The sequence below is a fragment of the Agaricus bisporus genome (genome assembly GCF_000300575.1).
Source record: "Agaricus bisporus var. bisporus H97 unplaced genomic scaffold AGABI2scaffold_6, whole genome shotgun sequence".
In the NCBI taxonomy this organism is placed as follows: domain Eukaryota; kingdom Fungi; phylum Basidiomycota; class Agaricomycetes; order Agaricales; family Agaricaceae; genus Agaricus; species Agaricus bisporus.
In genome coordinates, this window is record NW_006267369.1 from 1,187,780 (window position 1) to 1,204,546 (window position 16,767).

Below are 16,767 nucleotides of genomic sequence, written 5' to 3' on the forward strand. Positions count from 1 at the left end.
CCATTCACTCCCTCATCTACCTTTGTTCTTTTTATGCAATAGACATGGCTTCTTCTGTTTTTTACAAGTTCAATTCGCAGAGGAGCGAGTCGCGAATAACTTTCGATGGCACCGGTATATCTGTCTTCGAGCTCAAGCGAGAAATCATCCTCGCAAACAACATGAGTAAGGCGAATGACTTTGACTTGTATGTATATGACGCCGCGACGAGACAAGGTGAGCAGACTGTGCATTCCCCTCTACTCACACTTAGTGATCCCGCTTTATAGAATTCAAAGATGACTCGACAATTATCCCCCGGTCATCCTCTGTCGTCGTAAAGCGAATGCCTGCTGCCCGGCCGGGCAAAGGGAAAGCTTCATTTTATGTTTCAGGTGCTACACCCGCACTACCCACCTCAGAAACGGTTCAGCGATCCGGAAGTTCATCTGGTGCGACATGGCACAAGGGAGCAATGTCAAAACGATTCGACGGTAAAGAAGAAACGCCAATGCATATGAACAAGAGCTCTACCCCGGTACGCTTCCGGTCTCCTTCCTGTCTGCCGACTCTTCCTGACAGTATTTGAAAGCAACCTGTTATATCCAATAACATAACCAAAGATGACGAAGCGGCGGCTATGGCGGCAATGTTCCAAGCCCAGACAGCCAACTGGGAGGAAACGCAAGAAAAGATGTCACAGTTGGTGTTGCCCCCCGGGGCTATCTGTTTTACACGTAGTAGTCCACTTCTAATGAACATTGCTTTTTGCTTCTTTCCCCCATCCCTTTGTGGTCTCCTGCATATATGAATCGAAAACAGTGCACAACGGATCTACTCCGCTCCTCGAGGAGGTGCAACTCAGCGAGGAGGAAAAACGTTCACACCGCCTCATGCGGATCGACCACTCCCTCCAAGTTATGTTTGCTATCGGTGCGGTAAAAAAGGTGAGGGACTGGCACTTGTGATAATCTTTTATACTCACTCTTGTATCTAGGTCACTGGATCCAAGACTGTCCAACAAACAACGATCGTGAATTTGACAACCGTCCGCGCATCAAGCGAACAACAGGTATTCCACGTAGCATGTTGAAAGCTGTAGACAACCCTACTGGCGATATCGGCCAAGGAGTCATGGTCACCCCCGAGGGTGGTTACGTCGTAGCACAACCAGATCTGTACGTGTTTTCTCTCCATATAAGACAGCGTTTCATCTTTGATTCCCTTCATTAAGCGCTTCTTGGCAAAAACAAGTATCACTCCGCGCGAAAGGTCTGACTGTAGCAGAAGTACGCGAAAAGACACCCACAGACTCATCCCTCGCTTGTCCAATTGACAATAAACTCTTCCGTGATGCTGTCAAAACCCCATGTTGCGGGACAAACTACTGTGAAGAATGTATCCAGACACATTTACTCGAACGGGACTTTGTTTGTCCTAACTGTTCGAAGAAAGTGCCATCGTTGGATAAATTAATAGTGGATAAAGCGATGCGTAACAAAGTCACAGATTATATTGAAAAAGCTATCGAGGAAAGTAGAGTTGAAGAGAGCTCGATCAACAGGGAAGGGGAGTCGTTAAGTACAAACCAAGTAAGTGTTTGTCTCTATCTAATGCATTTTTCCTGACACGTTTATTCGCCAGGCCACTGGGACGCCCGACAATATATTGGATCAAGATAACCTCTATTCCGACACTCAACCTGACCCAACACTCGCTGAAATGACCCAGCTAGTTGACAGCATTCCCCAGCTCCAAGCTCAAATCTCTCAACTTTCCGCCATGCTTCAAAACCCTTCTCTCCCAAGTCAAGTACGAATGCAAACCGAAATGCAATATCAACAACTCCAATTCCAACTCAATAATGCTCAAACTTTTGCCGCATTAGCCGCTGCTACATCGATGCAACAACAGGCAGCCGCAGCGAACTTCAATATGAATATGGGCGTGAATGGGACGATGAATGGGATGGGAATGACGGGTAACGCTGGAGGAAGTTCCGGGACTACGTTTCCGAATCAACAAGTACAACCTGGACCGGAATCGGCTTATCAACGCCTGGCCGTAAATAATAGGAGGAAGAATTTAAAGAGGGAAAGACCGTCGGATTTCCTTGAGGTAGGTGGAGAAGACAAGAGGCGTCATTGGGAGTGATCACTACTCTTTTGCAAGGTCGATGCCTCATCAGTAGGATTACGATGATAGTTTTTTGTAGAACAAGAAATTATGCAATTTGAATAATATTTGGACAGTTATCCGTGATTTTCCGGGCAAATTGTGAAATGAAATGACATGTTGTTATATGCAACCGCGCATATTTTCTTTAAGAAAATCCTTCACTAAATAATGCTATCTCAACCACCAGCGTCAGCGCCGCTTATGAACTGAGAACGGGAGTCTGGCCCGGTGCTTTTTCTGTTCTCCTGAGCAACGTTTGCTGATAGTTCTCCCATGTGGAAATGAGCTAGAGAAAAAAATCCAGTCAATATATCGCGCGCTATTAGATACCAAACTTACTTCTTTCTGTCTGGCGATCATTCCCTCCAGGAATGCATGCAACGAATCCTTAAAGTCGCCAATCCTCTCCCGCTCAAATCGCGCCATCTCCTGCTTGACCAGCTTAGACACCTGTTCAAATTCAAGTTTACATTCCGATGCCCTTCGCTCAGCCTGTATCTTTTGTTGGCCGAATAAACTTCCGTTGATGACAAATTCAACGCACCTCAGCAATTTGCTGTAAAGAATAACTCATCCTGTCCCCCTGGTTTTGTCCCTGCGCTTTATTTTTCTCGTGAGACTTCTTCAGCCTCAATAATTCACTCTCGGAATGTTTCCATTGGTGATATGTCCGTATCCTCGAACTGAAAGCCAGCTAAAACATATCAGTCATTCTCAGAGTAACGAGATATGAGAGGAGACTCACGCGGACAGAATTGATGAGCCGAGAATACTCATCCGATGTTGCCAGAACGGTCACCATGTCCTGATCTGACTGAGTCATCTGAAGTTCTTGTGCTTTTCGCTCAACATCCGCAAGTCCAGAAAGGGACTGAGAAAGTTGGGCGCCAACGTCAGAAGAAGCAAGATCGCTTATGGTCTGAGCAAATTCCCCATTGACTAGTGCCAATTCTTCATAGGTCCAGGTGAGAATCCAATATCTGGTGTTGAAAGCCGAGCTCACCTTGACGTTGTTTTGCTACCATTTCAATTGCTTTGACAAGACTTTTAAGCTGCGACTCGAGACTATCTAAATAGCCCTTTTGTCTATCAAACCACTGGGACAGAACATGAGACTGTGGCCTTGTTCAGTAGAGCCATGTACCTACCTCGTCTGTCTCGTGGAAGCGGGGTCCAGTAAGTGATTGGCCGATGCTGGCAATCAGACCGCCCCGATCATGCGCCGAATCCGTCTTCCTGTGTTTCATCTACCAATGTCCCATTAGCTTCATCGGATGAGACGCGGCCTACGCTTATACGCACATCCAAAGAAAATGTATCACTCTCCAAAAAGAATTTCAAATCCTCATCTTTACTTAACACTGGATGACTTGCAATTTTTTGTATGCATTTCTCCAGCCCTAACCTTCGCTGCCGCACAAAGGTATCATCAAACCTTCCAAGAATATTTTTCTCGGGCACGGGGGGCACGACCACGCCTGGGTTGTTGAACTGAAGGGTTTCGTAAAGCCAGAGGAAGTCGGAATAACGACGGAGAACCGAAAAAGAAGATTTTTGGTATAAAGGGGATGTTGTCTAGAGAAGGAGAAGGGTGAGCACAGATTATTCAGGAGGGTGAGATGGTGCGTACGCGGGTATGCACTGTGTACATCGTGAACGAGCGAATGGGATCACCGACTTTCTGGGGATCATCAACGGAAATGGAAAAAACCGGTGGGATGTCGTTTCTGCCACTCATTTGCATACTCGACATTTTCTACATTCATATATATTGATGAATCACATTACTGGTGGAACGATAATGAACATACCGCTTTGCCGGTATCCTCACTCTGAATCTTACTCAATGTTTGGCTGATGGGTTTATCATCGTCACTATCGTCGTCGTCCTGACCCTCTGATGACCTTGTATTTTGTTCGTTTCGTTCATGATCGTGATCATGGTCATAATCAGACGCTGAGATTGGTTCTGTTGTTGATTCTATCGTTGTCGCTGCAAACGGTTCAGGTCCTGTTGGCCGTATGGTTGCAATCTCATTAAAGCTGGAAGGTGGTGAGTCTCGACCTTGTCTGAACCCTGACAGCTGAGTATCGGAGCGAGGTTCATGGTCGTCGTCATTCGCATGCGCAGCCAGCTCCAAAGGATCGTTTAAGACAGGCTCTGCTACTTTCTCCAGTTTTGGAGAGGCGGGTACAGAGGGTCGTTTATCCCCAGACTCGAGACTCAAGCGTTCCTGCGGAGATTCGGACGAAGGGGTATATGCATCGACCGCAGGCAATGAGCTGTATACGTCATCGTGCTGGGTACGGAAAAAGTGAGACGCCCATGGATCTGGCGAGGATGACCTGTCGCCGCCGAAATGGGTTGCAAAAGGGTTGTCTTCAAGAGCGCTTTGTGAAGGGAGGAGATCGTCAAAGCTGTCCATGGGTAGCGGCAGGCGTCGTATCCGTAATCAGAAAGTATTTCTCAGGCATGCGAACAACAACACCAAATACCAGGGAGAGTTTTAATTTGGCTGAGCCCAGGCTGAGCCTATTTCCGACTTAGAAGCCTCAGGTGTCAAAAAAGAATCAATAGAATGGCAAAAATAGGACATTTCAACGATTTCAAGCTTCGCCAGAGCTTCACTTCAAAACCTGAGTTACGACGACGAGTTATTTCGTTCATTGACATTTTGGCTTTGACAAATCATACTTATGCTGCCATGCGTGACACGTTTTACTGACCTGGGATCCAATCTGCCAATCATTACTGGAAAACTCGTACATTCCAACTGCGACCTGTTGCGACGCACAATTCAATGGCGCCAACTATCCGATGCATCCCTATCTGTACAGTCCCTGACGGTCATTTCCAATCAGTGACAATTGATCATGACTCGTCGAACCTGAAATGGTTGCAATCATGTGCTTGCTCACAATGACAGATCGTCTCGGCGCAAACGATAGATTCTTCCCATGCTCACTGCCCGTGATCTAGCAATTTTGTTCGTTGGTTCTACGTAAATGAATTACCGAAACGAAACCATTTCGGATAGAGATGTACTTTTCCTTCCGCGTTTCTGGAAGCATTTGCGTGAGCTAACAGGAATTTTCTTCATGCGTAGTCCTCTGCCTTGCATCCCCCACACGAGTTTCAGAACGCACAAATACGACATTCAGGCATTACGCAGTGTGGCGGAAAAGCATCATAACCTGGGTCAAAGCTCTGCCACGTATCTGTTTATACATCATGAACAGCAAAAATGCGCCCAGGGGTTACTCTCGATTTCAACTCCGGCTCAACCTCTCCCCTCCCTCATTCCACCAATGTTATCAACCGATCAGACGTTGCGGTTGAGACCCGAATATACTTCTTGGAAGAATAGCTCGCGACGTTGATACTGCCGCTGATAAGCTTTTGGCGAACAAAATTATCCAGGCCGATCACGCAAACAAACATCGAGCCGACAACTCTACTTACTGTAGGCGATACAAGGTGTTGTTGTCAACCGAAATCCTCGGCATTGATGAATCCTCGAGGCTTGTACCCTTTCCCCCCCACTTGTAATTTACGACCCAAGTTTATTGAACTTTTCACTGTTACGACATGTGATTTGGCGCTGAGCACAATAACTTTAGATACGTGGTCCTGACACAAGTGTCGCACCTTCTATTTCTCGCCCGTGAAACACTAGCATGACTTTATCGATGACGTCTCCAACGATACCATCCCCATACCTGGTTCTCCTTCAGCCACACATCCGCAATCCCCGCCATCAAAGACAGTCAAATCCGAGGTAGGACATTATATCAAGGGAATTGTGGCGCACCAGAAGAGCGGTCGCAGCTTTCGTTTCTTGGTTCGTTAGGGACGGGTTTGCGGAGGATGGTCACGAATGGAATACGTTCTCGTCTCTAAAGCGCGCGCGCTGTCCATGATTACCTCAAGCTGCATGGTTTACTGGTGTAGTGATTTTTCAGAAGGGGAAGAGTGTAAGCTGCTAGCTGCTTTCAACTTACTAACTGTTCCATAAATAAACTGGTAAAAGAACTACGTACTCAACGTCATTAACCAATACTACTCTTCTTTCCTTACTTCTGTCGTACGATACGCGTGTCCTTCCTCTTGGCTATACACTACCACCTCGGAGAATACTCTGTTCTCATGTGGGTCTAAGTCTCTTCGTTGTGAGAATCGTAAGATGGTGTTCCGTTGACAGGTCTTAAATTATCCATCAAGGAACCAAGTTCATTTCTTTCTTTCTTAGCTATTTTTGCCACTCAACATTGCCCAGATTTTTCATGTCCTGGATTTACATACTTATATATTGTCACTCTATGCGGATACGTACCCAAGCGACATGGAGTGGGAACGGCAAGGAATGTATGTATCAAGATGGACCTGGTGTGTACCCAGTATATGCGCTCCCTGTGCCGGCCGGTGATGTCTCTTCGTACGCCACTGTGAAATTTTGTGATTGACGTGTGCCCGTTCCTGTAGGGGGAGACAAAGAACCTCATTTTTTCTAACAGTTCCTTTGCTGCAGAGTTTCATAGCGCTTGCCTTTACCGGTACTGAAGGGGTGTTCAATCAGGGGCTGCCCAGGCTAAGAATACCTGCAGTTCTACACGATGATCACGAGGAGCCAACTGTGGTAATATGTTGCCTCTTCTATGCCGCCGACAGCAACAGATGATGTTATCTTGATCTAACGGGGGTTTGAATTCCCAACTCGCTTAATCCAATACTTCCTATCCCCAGGCTTCCCCAGGCTTTCCTTCCGGAGTTACGGGAATGTAGTATCCACACGGTGCACCATCCATTGCACCATTTATCTGACAGACTGGTCACGCCCACATATCAACGCGGAGGACTATATGTAGCCGGTCCCGGTCAATTTGCATTCGGATCCCCCTCATTCCCCAATTCCGACATGTCCCTCGAAGAAGAAAAGTTCGACTCGCCTCCTCGCTCATCCCAGGATAAGGATAAGGAAGCCTTCTCTGAACAGGATGACATTCACAAGGTCCCCTTGTATAATCCGCATGTTGATGTTAGTGGGGTAAACGAGGCAAAGTTGCTGAGAAAAATCGACTGGATGTTGATTCCGTGGTTATCATTGCTGTACCTAGCAAGTTTCTTGGATCGAACGGCCATTGGCAAGTAAGTGGAATGCACACACCTAGCGTCCTCACCTTCTGAACATCATCACAGTGCCAGGGTAGGATACTATGACGCTCCTAGAGAACACAAGCTCATCCCACTCTCATTAGTTATATCACATGCAAGACGACCTACACATAGACGATACTCAGTATCTTCTATCGTTAACGGTAATACAATTCAAATAAAGCACACGAATAGCGACTCATAGCTTGCTGCAGATATTTTTCTTCAGCTATGCTGTATTCGAGGTCCCTTCGAATATTTTTCTAAAGCGACTCCGGCCATCATTATGGCTCTCCGGTTTGATGTTGCTCTGGGGCATCGCAATGGTAAGCTCAGGCCAAATTAAATCAATGGTTTCCCGCGTTGATAATGCCATACTTACTATACGCCATTTAGATGGCACAAGGTCTCGTGACAGACTATGCAGGCCTTTTGGGTTGGTACTCTGTGGCTTGTTACATTCTTCCATTAACAACAGGCACTATGTAGGTACAAGATGGACGCTTGGAGTATTCGAGGCTGGTCTTTTCCCGGGTGTCAACTATTATCTCTCTTGGTAAGCCGCGCCAAGGCATTTGAATTCGTAGCTGTACTTACACAATTACAATTCAAAGTTGGTACAAGCGCTCCGAGTTTGGTATTCGGGCGGCAATTTTCTTTTCCGCCGCAACAGTTTCTGGCGCTTTTGGTGGTCTGTTGGCGGTACGGCATACACTTCTTCATTCACACCCTTTCTAAAGGTTCTTCATAGGCTGCCATCTCAAACATGGACGGAATCGGTGGCAAGGCTGCCTGGGCCTGGATTTTCAGTCAGTAGACTTATTATCAATAACTTTCCGCTTACTGAACTTGTATCACCAGTCCTTGAAGGACTTGCCACCGTTTTGCTCGGTGTAATGTCTTTCTTCATCGTTCAGGACTTCCCAGATACCGCAAAGTTTTTGACGGAAGCAGAACGAACAGTTGTTATCAGGCGTCTTCAAACAGACGATCAATTTAGCGCTGCGGGCGAAAAATTACGCTGGAAATATATCTTCCAGAGTTTACTGGATTGGAAGACTTGGGTCGGCAGTGGGTGTCAAGTAGGTAAATTGACTGTCGTGAGCTGAAATGCCTTTTCGATTATAGTGATGGCCTATACAGGCTGTGATGCCGCTCTGTACGCCTTTGCCCTCTTCTTACCCAGTATTATCAACCAAGTGAGTTTACTACCCACTGTTACCGATTGAATGGTCCTAACTCTTATGAATCAGCTTGGTGAGATTTTCCAACGTGGGTAAGATAAGAATGGAGAGGTTAACCAGTTCAATAGGCTTCAAAGCTACTCCAGCCAATCTCCTCACAGTCCCAGTTTACGTCTTTGCTTGTATCGTGACTTGTACGGTCGGCTTCTGCGCCGATAGATATGGAAACAGAGGGTACTTCAATATGGCTTTCTTCTGCCTAGGTACGCCACCGCGAACATGATGTAGGATGACGACACTCAGAAGGATATAGGTGGTGCCGGATATATCATTCTAATCTCTTCTCGCAACGCTGCCCTCTCGTACTTCGCTGTCTACATGGCCACTTGGTGAGTTTAATTCCCCCGATTGTTGAAGAACACTGAGTCTGAACAACGATTAAAGTGGTATCTATCCCGTCATTCGTGAGTCCTGTGCTTTCTTTTTTTTAAGTCTAATTCTCAGGGTTTATGACTCGTTAATAGCGAACACAATGTGAGTTGTAGTTTTCGCTCCGATGCAACCACCTAAGTTCTCACGCCATTCTAGTGCCTGGGTGTCGAATAATGTCGAAGGTAGTTACAAGCGAAGTGTTACACTAGCGATGGTTATCAGCTTGTGCGTCATTTCACTTTTTTTTTTTTTTTGAAAATCGGTCTGAACGGTATGACGCAGTGGCAACATCAATGGTGCCGTCAGCTCCAACGTCGTATGTGTCTTTCTTGAATCATCTATGATCAATATGATATGAACATACTTTTCTTAGTACCGTGCGAGAGATGCGCCATGGTATCCACTCGGACATGGTAAGCTTTCCTGCCATTCGATTTGCTCTCATTTACTCATCATCTCCCCCCGTCTCTCTATCTTAGGCCTCGTCTTAATGTACATTGGGTTAGGACTAGCGTCTAACATTATCATGTTCTTCTTCCTCCGACGCGAAAATGCAGCCCGTGAAAGAGGTGAAAGAGATGAAATCATTGGGGATGGCACTGTTTTCGATGAAAAGAAAGCTCAGAAGAACGGAAAATTCGCGACCGTATCGGATGCCAAGAGAGAGAAGGGCGATGACTGGAGTGGATACAGATACGTCCTTTAAAGTTTATAATCCTATATCTCCGGTTGTATATAAGAATGCACAACTATTCATGTACGTTTTTTCATGCTATGTTATGATTTTTGGTCTTCGCCGTTGATAGTGCTTGAGGTCACTCGGAACTCTCAGAGTTGAGGCCAGAAGACTGGTTCGGTTTGGAAGCTTACAAGCGTGATGCATAAGATCATATTGATAGCCAGGAATCTAAAGCATCGGCGCCTCGAGGAAAGCGGAGGGACCGGTAAACCCTTCTCGTCATCGGGGCCGGTGGGTTCGAGCGTTGTCCGCAAAGCAATGAAAGGCTTGATAATAACGCCGACGACAAGGGATTTGTGCAAAGGAAGCCGCATCGCAAAGTCGGAAGTGTCACGGAAACTTTCGATGGCACGCTAGTGGCTAGCGGGCCCAAGAAAGATCATAGTCCCGAGGAACCGATAACCGGATAGATTGTGTAGATTGTTTTGTTATCTGTGAATGATGTCAGACAAATGTTTAAACATGTTCAAATTATACTCACTTATTGAAGACACAAGTCCCTTACCTCCCGTAGCTTGTTCGAGGATATTATTCAAATAGCTCTCTTGGATTCAGCACTGGCAGAGAATTATCTTCAAGTAAAATAGGACCGACCCAGACTACGTAGAGCATACAGATCAACCGGAAGTGCGATCAGACCTGAACCGAAGAGTCATCGACGTTCCTTCACTGCCCCGTCGGCTTCCTACGGGTGTGGGACGACCGAAGTGATTTGTATGTAGGGGCATTACTTTCCTCCGAGTCGCGTGTTCTGACATATGATGGAGAATCCAAAAATATGATGAGTACACACTACACACCGATGCCTGAAAACGTGGCTGTGCACACGTGAAGAAGTGATCAACAGACTGACTGTCTTTGAGTTCTGTGAGTGTCTTTTCACATACGTCAAAAAGCAGGAGAAAGCCAATGGGTCAAAATGCATGGCCAGAATCTGATGATGTTCACGAAGCTCTCGGCAGGCAGAACTATATATTCGGTGCTTCTTATTAGTACATTTACTAAAGAGAATAGACTAGCTGTCATCAAACGTATATTCAGCGACATTGCGGAAGTTACTCACAAAAGTCTCGAACTTTCAAACGTTTCAGAGAAATGTCGACCCTCGTATCACAGGTAAGAACTCGAACGGATAACCTGGATTGGGCGTCCGGATATTGATTGACCTAAATACTAATGACGTGATGGATGGGCATGTGTCCGGTGCTTAACTTCGTGGGCAAGATTCTAGACCTCGAAAAAATTCGGGCTCGGAGGTCAGTAGGCAATTCGAAATTTCGAATTAGGTTAGTCGTTCGTTGGTACGAATTGGAGACGAGCTTACGTCCCTTTGGCAACTGCTTGAAGCCGGTATAGGGCCGGAAAATTGAATACGCGCCAGCCTGGAGGAAGCCACCAATCTGTCGTTGCCGGGATTCCGGATGAGGGCGGCCATGTGTGATGTGTGCATAGCCAAGGCATGTTTTTTTACAGCTATTTTACGCCAACAAGGATGGCTTCTCACGAGGAACGACTAAAAATTTGACGGTGCGAAGTCGAACCAGTTCAAGCGGTGGACCAAGATGGAAAGGTGTGATCGGGATGGGATCTGGCGCATCTTCAAATCGTACCACAAATAATTTGGGCCCATTCCTTGGGTTTTTTCGCTGGTTATATATTTCACCACAGCAACACACCCTGATTCATCCCCTCCTTGCCCACCAACACCTACCAACCCTCCAGACTTCCACCATGACCATTTCTATCTCCAACTCTATCCCCGAACCAGAATTCCCCCGTCCGAAGGATGTCGGCGTCCTCGGTATGGAAGTCTACTTTCCACGTCGCGTCAGTCTCAGTCTCTTTTTGCATTGAGGGGTGTAAAGCTTACCAGTACCTAAAGTGTGTCTCCGAGTCTGAGCTCGAGGACTTCGATGGCGTCTCGAAGGGCAAATATACCATTGGCCTTGGGCAGGAATACATGGCCTGGCCAGACGACCGCGAGGATATCAATTCTTTCGCTTTAAATGGTTTGATTCTCCCTCTTGTGTGTGGACTATATGCTCACGACCAACCTAGCTGTTGCCGGCCTTCTCGAAAAGTACAACGTCGATCCCAAGTCGATTGGTCGTATTGATGTTGGTACTGAGACTATCATCGACAAGTCGAAATCCGTCAAGACTACCCTCATGGAACTCTTTGCCGAATCTGGAAACACAGATATTGAGGGCATTGACTCTAAGAATGCTTGTTATGGCTCAACCGCGGCCCTCTTCAATGCCATTAACTGGGTTGAGTCTACTTCCTGGGATGGACGTAATGCCATTGTCGTTGCTGGCGATATTGCCGTCTATGCTGAAGGTGCTGCCCGTCCTGCTGGCGGTGCAGGTGCCTGCGCGATTCTCATTGGTCCTAATGCTCCCGTGGTATTTGAACGTGAGACTTCCATCTTACTCTCTATTTCTGTTTCTGACAAGCTATACAGCTATTCATGGTAACTACATGGCCAACACATACGACTTCTACAAGCCCCGACTTGACTCCGAATACCCAGAAGTCGACGGCCCTGTTTCCGTCGTAACCTACATTGCAGCATTAGATGCAGCCTACTCTGCTTTCAAGGATAAATATGCCAGAGTCGCCAAGCGCATGGGTGTCAAAGCCGAATTCTCGCTTGAAGATGTTGACTATGCTATCTTCCACTCTCCCTATGGCAAGCAAGCTGTGAAGGGCCACGCTCGGATGCTATTCAACGATTTCCTCACTAATCCAACCGCACCCCGTTTCTCCAATGTCGCCAATCCTGATGCATTCCTCAAAGCCACTCATGCAGAGTCTCTTACAGACAAGAACGTCGAGAAGACTTTCATTGCTGCTGGCAAAAATAACTTCGCAGAAAAGGTTGACCCTGCTATGGCTTGTTCGCGCCGTCTAGGCAACATGTACACCGCCTCCCTCTATGGATGTCTTGCGTCCCTTCTCTCGACCGTCGATTCAGCTACATTAAAAGGCAAACGCTTCAGTCTGTTTGCCTTCGGCAGTGGTTGTGCCGCCAGCTTCTTCACAGCTCGTGTGAAGGGTGATACGACGGAGATTCGTGAGAAACTTGATCTTGGCAACCGTCTCGCCCAGATGACTGTTGCATCACCCCAAGAATTTGTTGATGCTCTTTGTGTAAGTCTAACACCCTTGTTACTCAGTAGCTTCGGCTGACCTTTGCATCATAGCTCCGTGAAAAGAACCACAATTCTGTTGACTACGTTCCTGAAGGATCCATTGATAACATTTGGCCTGGTGCTTACTATCTCGAGAGTGTCGACAAGAAATACAGGAGGAAATACGTTCGTGCGCCTCTTGCTTAACCGGGGTCTCCTGGCGTGGTCTTGGACGTTGCATAGATTTACCCATCATTCGATACAAAACAGCTTCTATCTAGGAAGCGGCGTAATTCAAGCTATTGAGGATTGTAATGTAATATAATGTTTAATGATTTTGTTGCTCTGGGATGTGACGACGCAACTTCCTTTTCACCATGATGGGCTCATTTGAAAAACGACATATCAAAGTTTCAAGTCCCTCACGGATCGAAGCTCTGGCCTCTTCTCATCCCTTCACCCGCCAGGTCAGCCCAGCCTCCTGAACCAATTTGATTTCTGGCGTCAAGCTCGAATATTCTCCTCTTCAGGTAGACATTGTCTTTCCCGCGGGATGTTGTATCGAACTCGAAAACGCTCTATCTCGTCTCAGCACGCAATATGTAAAAGGGAGAGTGGATCTAGAAAAAGTCTTTGCTGCCGGTCCGGCATTTGTGCGACAATATAAATCAGCCGCGCTACAAGGAGGTTCTGAAAGGTGGAGCTCATTTATCACTGGCGTTCAATCACATCCTTGATCAATAGAAACCCATCAGTGCGATCCTTGCGTTAAGTCTGGGGCAAGAGCAGAACAATCAAAGTCGCGATGTTTGGTGTATCGATACGCGCGGTGTCTTGACGTCGTGTATTGACAAAGAGACGTACGAAAAACTGGGCCTTGTAGGTCAAAAAATGACATTCAAACATCAGAATGACGAACGATACGGTGAGTGCGGCAAAGCATTGTCTGATAATGCCAGTTATTTAACGCACGAGGGCCCCTCTGGCGATAGTCATATCTTGGCCATTGCATCAAAATGCCGAGACTGGTCCAATGCGATCGCGAATACGGCGCGTTCTGGAGTCATGGGATACGGGATTTGTTGCTGTTGGTGGTCCAAATGTTCGACAAGGTCCGAATACCAAGACATCCTCAAAAGGGGCTTGGAATGTTATTTATTGTTCTACCGATATAGATATCAACGATGGTGAGTTCATGTCGCGGAAACCTTTTTTGGTTTGTTGTTTGGATAGTATCCAGTCGGGGTATATGGTTCAAATTAGTTCTTATCAGCTGTTCGTTTGAATAACGAGTTTGCGCTTGCGAACTTAGAGGAGTCAATCTTCGTTTTTCCTCGCCTTTGAAGCCTTTCGTCTTCTGATAGCAGGACTTAATCTTTCAGATGCCCTCGAACGATGGACTAGTCAAGTACCTGTGGCTGATCCGACGACTCATAAAGTCGACTGCGAGAAGAAATTTCTCGAGAATGTATGGATACCCAATCCATCATCTATACCACCCCGTCCAAATCAGAATCAAAAAGATGAATTGGAAGACTGGGAACATGATATATCAGCTTTACATGAATGGGTAGGTATGGCTGGTTTACACGCTGAAAGGTAAGAAAACCATACACTTATTTCTAAACTCCAGCAGTTACTCATTTATTTTATTTTTGTCGTAGGCTTTTTGCAAATGATCGCGTTGACCCATACGTCGCACTATATGACCCTCCAACTACCAGTCGAGTGGGGAATATCGTACACCTACGGTGGACGGGATTTTTACCTCCCGAGTTCGTCCAATTAATGATTGATACGACATCGTAAGTTATTTTTATTTTTATTAGGTCTGCGGTACGTTTCTCCGGGAAGAAACCATGTGAAAGAACGTGTCTCGCTTCCGCCTGCCGCTAAATGGGCCGAAAGCCATAATTCCTTTTCTTTTCTTTTTTCAACTCTGGCCGATCTCGCCAATCTCATTTTGCTTAAATCGGGAGTTTCGCGTTTCTAGATCCATCAAAAACGCTTTTTTTTATGACACCTCGTTGACGTTTGTTTTTTTCTTATTACTTTTTTCACAGGACATACTTGAAAGAATCTATGAAGCCATCATCACATCCATCTTCAGATGACATGTTCGTCGCAATGACTGTTCACGGTATCACGAACTCCCCTGTCGTATATTTACCATCCCAATCATCTGGTATCAAGGCCAAGAAGAGTGAATCACTGGTATCAACTCATGATCCAGCAACTGCGCATTTGCCAAGAGAAGATGGGGAAGACACTTGGTGTTTAATTGTGATGCCCCCAAAGGAGAAAAGGGGTGGTGTAATGTGTATTCTTGTGGAGAGTGTGGGGCAATGGGATGCGCGATGGGGATAAGTTGACGCGCAGTATATCAGTATGTAAAGTTAATAGCGCCGAGATTAGTTATTCGCTATTTGCATTATGCTGTGTCTCAAGCAATGACCCTTTTGAAGGAATAGAAAGGAATCTATAGTTAGCTTACAATTTAAACTACTAATGAGTCTTTTTATGCGAACGAGATATCCACTAGAAAGCCGAGAAATACAAGATGCCAATTCATCTAACACACAAAGGTACGAGTCGACCATACATAGTGTTTGGTACCCGTAATAACAAAGCGTCAAGCGAGTGTGAAAAGAATTTTCAACTTTGAAAGGAAGTATAGCAAAGAGCACGCAGGCAGATAGCAAGAGAATGCATAAGTGAAGATTAAAAGAAAAGACAAGCATATGAGGCGCAAAAAAAGAAAAAGAATCATAGGGATTACATAGTCGGGCGGTAGATGCTTAATTACGCACGATTTTTTTCCAAAGAAGGATTTTAGGTAGATTCAGCGTCTAGCTGACCTTTGGAAACATAAAGGCGTTAAACGTGGTCATACACAGCAACGGGGGCGCTGTATGAGCGCTGTCCCATGGATGTGGAAAGAGTGTCAATGCGACTCAGCGACAGCCGAGCGCGAGGGTTTGTAAGGGGACTGTCGCGAGTAGGACTGGGGGACATTCCAGGAAAGCGGTTCCAAGTGTAGATGCGGGGAGTTGTGTTTGGGGCGGGGGAGGGTGTTACAAGATTATTAGTGGTAGTAGGATACACAACGTGAGGGGACGGGTTAGTTGGAGTCGTAGGAGATACAGGGCTTGGAAGCGAAGGCTCGCTGGGTATGTTGATAGGAGTGATGCTAACAGTACGACGAGATACAGGGGAACGAGCGGAGATATGAGTGGGTGCGTCTTGAGATCGCATTGGCGCCGCAGGGGCGGCTGTAGCGGAGGTAGAGGACACAGTCCTGTATGGGGCCGGCGGAACGAAGACGGAGACTGTGGACGATCGGAGATGAGAATCGGGAATATTGGTGGTATATTGACGAGAATAACCAATACGACGTGGGCCGCGATGGGGAATGCGAGTGGGACGGCTCTGATAGTGAGGATCAGAGCCAGCTTCAAGGAAGCGTTGCTGCCAATCGACGGGAGTATAAGCACCCGCTAAAAGGGAGGCAGGATCATCTGTTCCAACGGCCATGGGGCTGTCATTATCGTCACTGAAGACGTCGTTGCTATCGTCAGAAGAGGCGCTGGAAGGACTAGAGCTATCGTCCCTGACGTCCTCTAAGACGACGACGTGGGGCGCTTCGCTGACGTTATCCGCTTCAATAGAGTTTTCGATGGGACCGTCAATAAAACGTTCTAGCTGAGCGTCTTGGAAAAAGTCTTCGGAATCCGGGTCAAACTGGTTCCAGACACTCCATTTTTCGCAGGGCACGTTTAATGCAGAGTTGGCTGGATCAGGCTCCTCGTGTACGGCGGGAACAGGAACAGAAGAGTAGTTTTGGGAGAAAAGAGCGCGGCCCATTGGGATATCTAATAAGAATAGGAAGAGAAGGAAAGGGTATGTGGGGGTATAAAGACAAACAAAGACGCGTTCGGAGCGACAACAGAATTCACATGATGACTAAGC

General features: G+C 46.5%; 6 protein-coding genes across 6 annotated transcripts; 4 read left to right on the forward strand and 2 right to left on the reverse strand.

Moving 5' to 3' along the window:
• The first annotated feature begins 7 nt into the window (after positions 1-7).
• Positions 8-2,240, forward strand: AGABI2DRAFT_193267 (hypothetical protein). The gene is made up of 7 exons (XM_006461847.1): positions 8-216; positions 270-517; positions 572-681; positions 802-926; positions 977-1,157; positions 1,214-1,571; positions 1,624-2,240. The coding sequence occupies exons 1-7, from the start codon at positions 45-47 to the stop codon at positions 2,131-2,133; spliced, it is 1,704 nt and encodes a 567-aa protein (XP_006461910.1). The 5' UTR covers positions 8-44; the 3' UTR covers positions 2,134-2,240.
• AGABI2DRAFT_205928 (hypothetical protein) lies at positions 2,207-4,321 on the reverse strand. The gene is made up of 9 exons (XM_006461848.1): positions 3,969-4,321; positions 3,788-3,913; positions 3,460-3,732; positions 3,306-3,404; positions 3,161-3,254; positions 2,903-3,108; positions 2,702-2,851; positions 2,497-2,649; positions 2,207-2,443 (listed from the first exon to the last, which is right to left on the reverse strand). Exons 2-9 carry the CDS (start codon positions 3,908-3,910, stop codon positions 2,357-2,359), a joined length of 1,185 nt encoding a protein of 394 aa, XP_006461911.1. The 5' UTR covers positions 3,911-3,913; positions 3,969-4,321; the 3' UTR covers positions 2,207-2,356.
• Positions 4,322-7,073: 2,752 nt separating this feature from the next.
• AGABI2DRAFT_118762 (hypothetical protein) lies at positions 7,074-9,631 on the forward strand (the record flags this gene model as incomplete). The annotated part of the gene is made up of 19 exons (XM_006461849.1): positions 7,074-7,303; positions 7,355-7,361; positions 7,414-7,473; positions 7,525-7,635; positions 7,706-7,745; positions 7,799-7,865; positions 7,924-8,011; positions 8,061-8,118; positions 8,171-8,380; positions 8,438-8,508; positions 8,563-8,581; positions 8,622-8,756; positions 8,807-8,882; positions 8,938-8,957; positions 9,018-9,027; positions 9,082-9,150; positions 9,208-9,241; positions 9,299-9,338; positions 9,405-9,631. The coding sequence occupies 19 exons, from the start codon at positions 7,074-7,076 to the stop codon at positions 9,629-9,631; spliced, it is 1,572 nt and encodes a 523-aa protein (XP_006461912.1).
• A 1,646-nt stretch (positions 9,632-11,277) lies between these two features.
• Positions 11,278-13,173, forward strand: AGABI2DRAFT_193269 (hypothetical protein). The gene is made up of 5 exons (XM_006461850.1): positions 11,278-11,491; positions 11,547-11,673; positions 11,723-12,079; positions 12,129-12,817; positions 12,871-13,173. Exons 1-5 carry the CDS (start codon positions 11,396-11,398, stop codon positions 13,003-13,005), a joined length of 1,404 nt encoding a protein of 467 aa, XP_006461913.1. The 5' UTR covers positions 11,278-11,395; the 3' UTR covers positions 13,006-13,173.
• Positions 13,174-13,178: 5 nt separating this feature from the next.
• On the forward strand, positions 13,179-15,186 carry AGABI2DRAFT_205938 (hypothetical protein; the record flags this gene model as incomplete). The annotated part of the gene is made up of 8 exons (XM_006461851.1): positions 13,179-13,265; positions 13,329-13,485; positions 13,583-13,723; positions 13,791-13,889; positions 13,938-13,995; positions 14,203-14,397; positions 14,463-14,603; positions 14,862-15,186. The coding sequence occupies 8 exons, from the start codon at positions 13,179-13,181 to the stop codon at positions 15,163-15,165; spliced, it is 1,182 nt and encodes a 393-aa protein (XP_006461914.1). The 3' UTR covers positions 15,166-15,186.
• Positions 15,187-15,675: 489 nt separating this feature from the next.
• On the reverse strand, positions 15,676-16,662 carry AGABI2DRAFT_70554 (hypothetical protein; the record flags this gene model as incomplete). The annotated part of the gene is made up of 2 exons (XM_006461852.1): positions 15,676-16,418; positions 16,482-16,662. 2 exons carry the CDS (start codon positions 16,660-16,662, stop codon positions 15,676-15,678), a joined length of 924 nt encoding a protein of 307 aa, XP_006461915.1.
• Between the last annotated feature and the right edge of the window lie 105 nt (positions 16,663-16,767).

Bases quoted from the DNA above. Each gene is read 5' to 3' on its own strand.
- AGABI2DRAFT_193267 (XM_006461847.1), top strand. From the start codon at position 45: ATGGCTTCTTCTGTTTTTTACAAGTTCAATTCGCAGAGGAGCGAGTCG. The intron at 682-801 runs GTTGGTGTTGCC...AATCGAAAACAG, and splicing joins ACGCAAGAAAAGATGTCACA to TGCACAACGGATCTACTCCG. The intron at 1,572-1,623 runs GTAAGTGTTTGT...TTTATTCGCCAG, and splicing joins AGTCGTTAAGTACAAACCAA to GCCACTGGGACGCCCGACAA.
- AGABI2DRAFT_205928 (XM_006461848.1), bottom strand. From the start codon at position 3,910: ATGTCGAGTATGCAAATGAGTGGCAGAAACGACATCCCACCGGTTTTT. The intron at 3,733-3,787 runs GTACGCACCATC...CTCCTTCTCTAG, and splicing joins TGTACACAGTGCATACCCGC to ACAACATCCCCTTTATACCA. The intron at 2,650-2,701 runs GTGCGTTGAATT...CAAAAGATACAG, and splicing joins CTTTACAGCAAATTGCTGAG to GCTGAGCGAAGGGCATCGGA.
- AGABI2DRAFT_193269 (XM_006461850.1), top strand. From the start codon at position 11,396: ATGACCATTTCTATCTCCAACTCTATCCCCGAACCAGAATTCCCCCGT. The intron at 11,492-11,546 runs GTCAGTCTCAGT...CAGTACCTAAAG, and splicing joins AAGTCTACTTTCCACGTCGC to TGTGTCTCCGAGTCTGAGCT. The intron at 11,674-11,722 runs GTTTGATTCTCC...CGACCAACCTAG, and splicing joins CAATTCTTTCGCTTTAAATG to CTGTTGCCGGCCTTCTCGAA.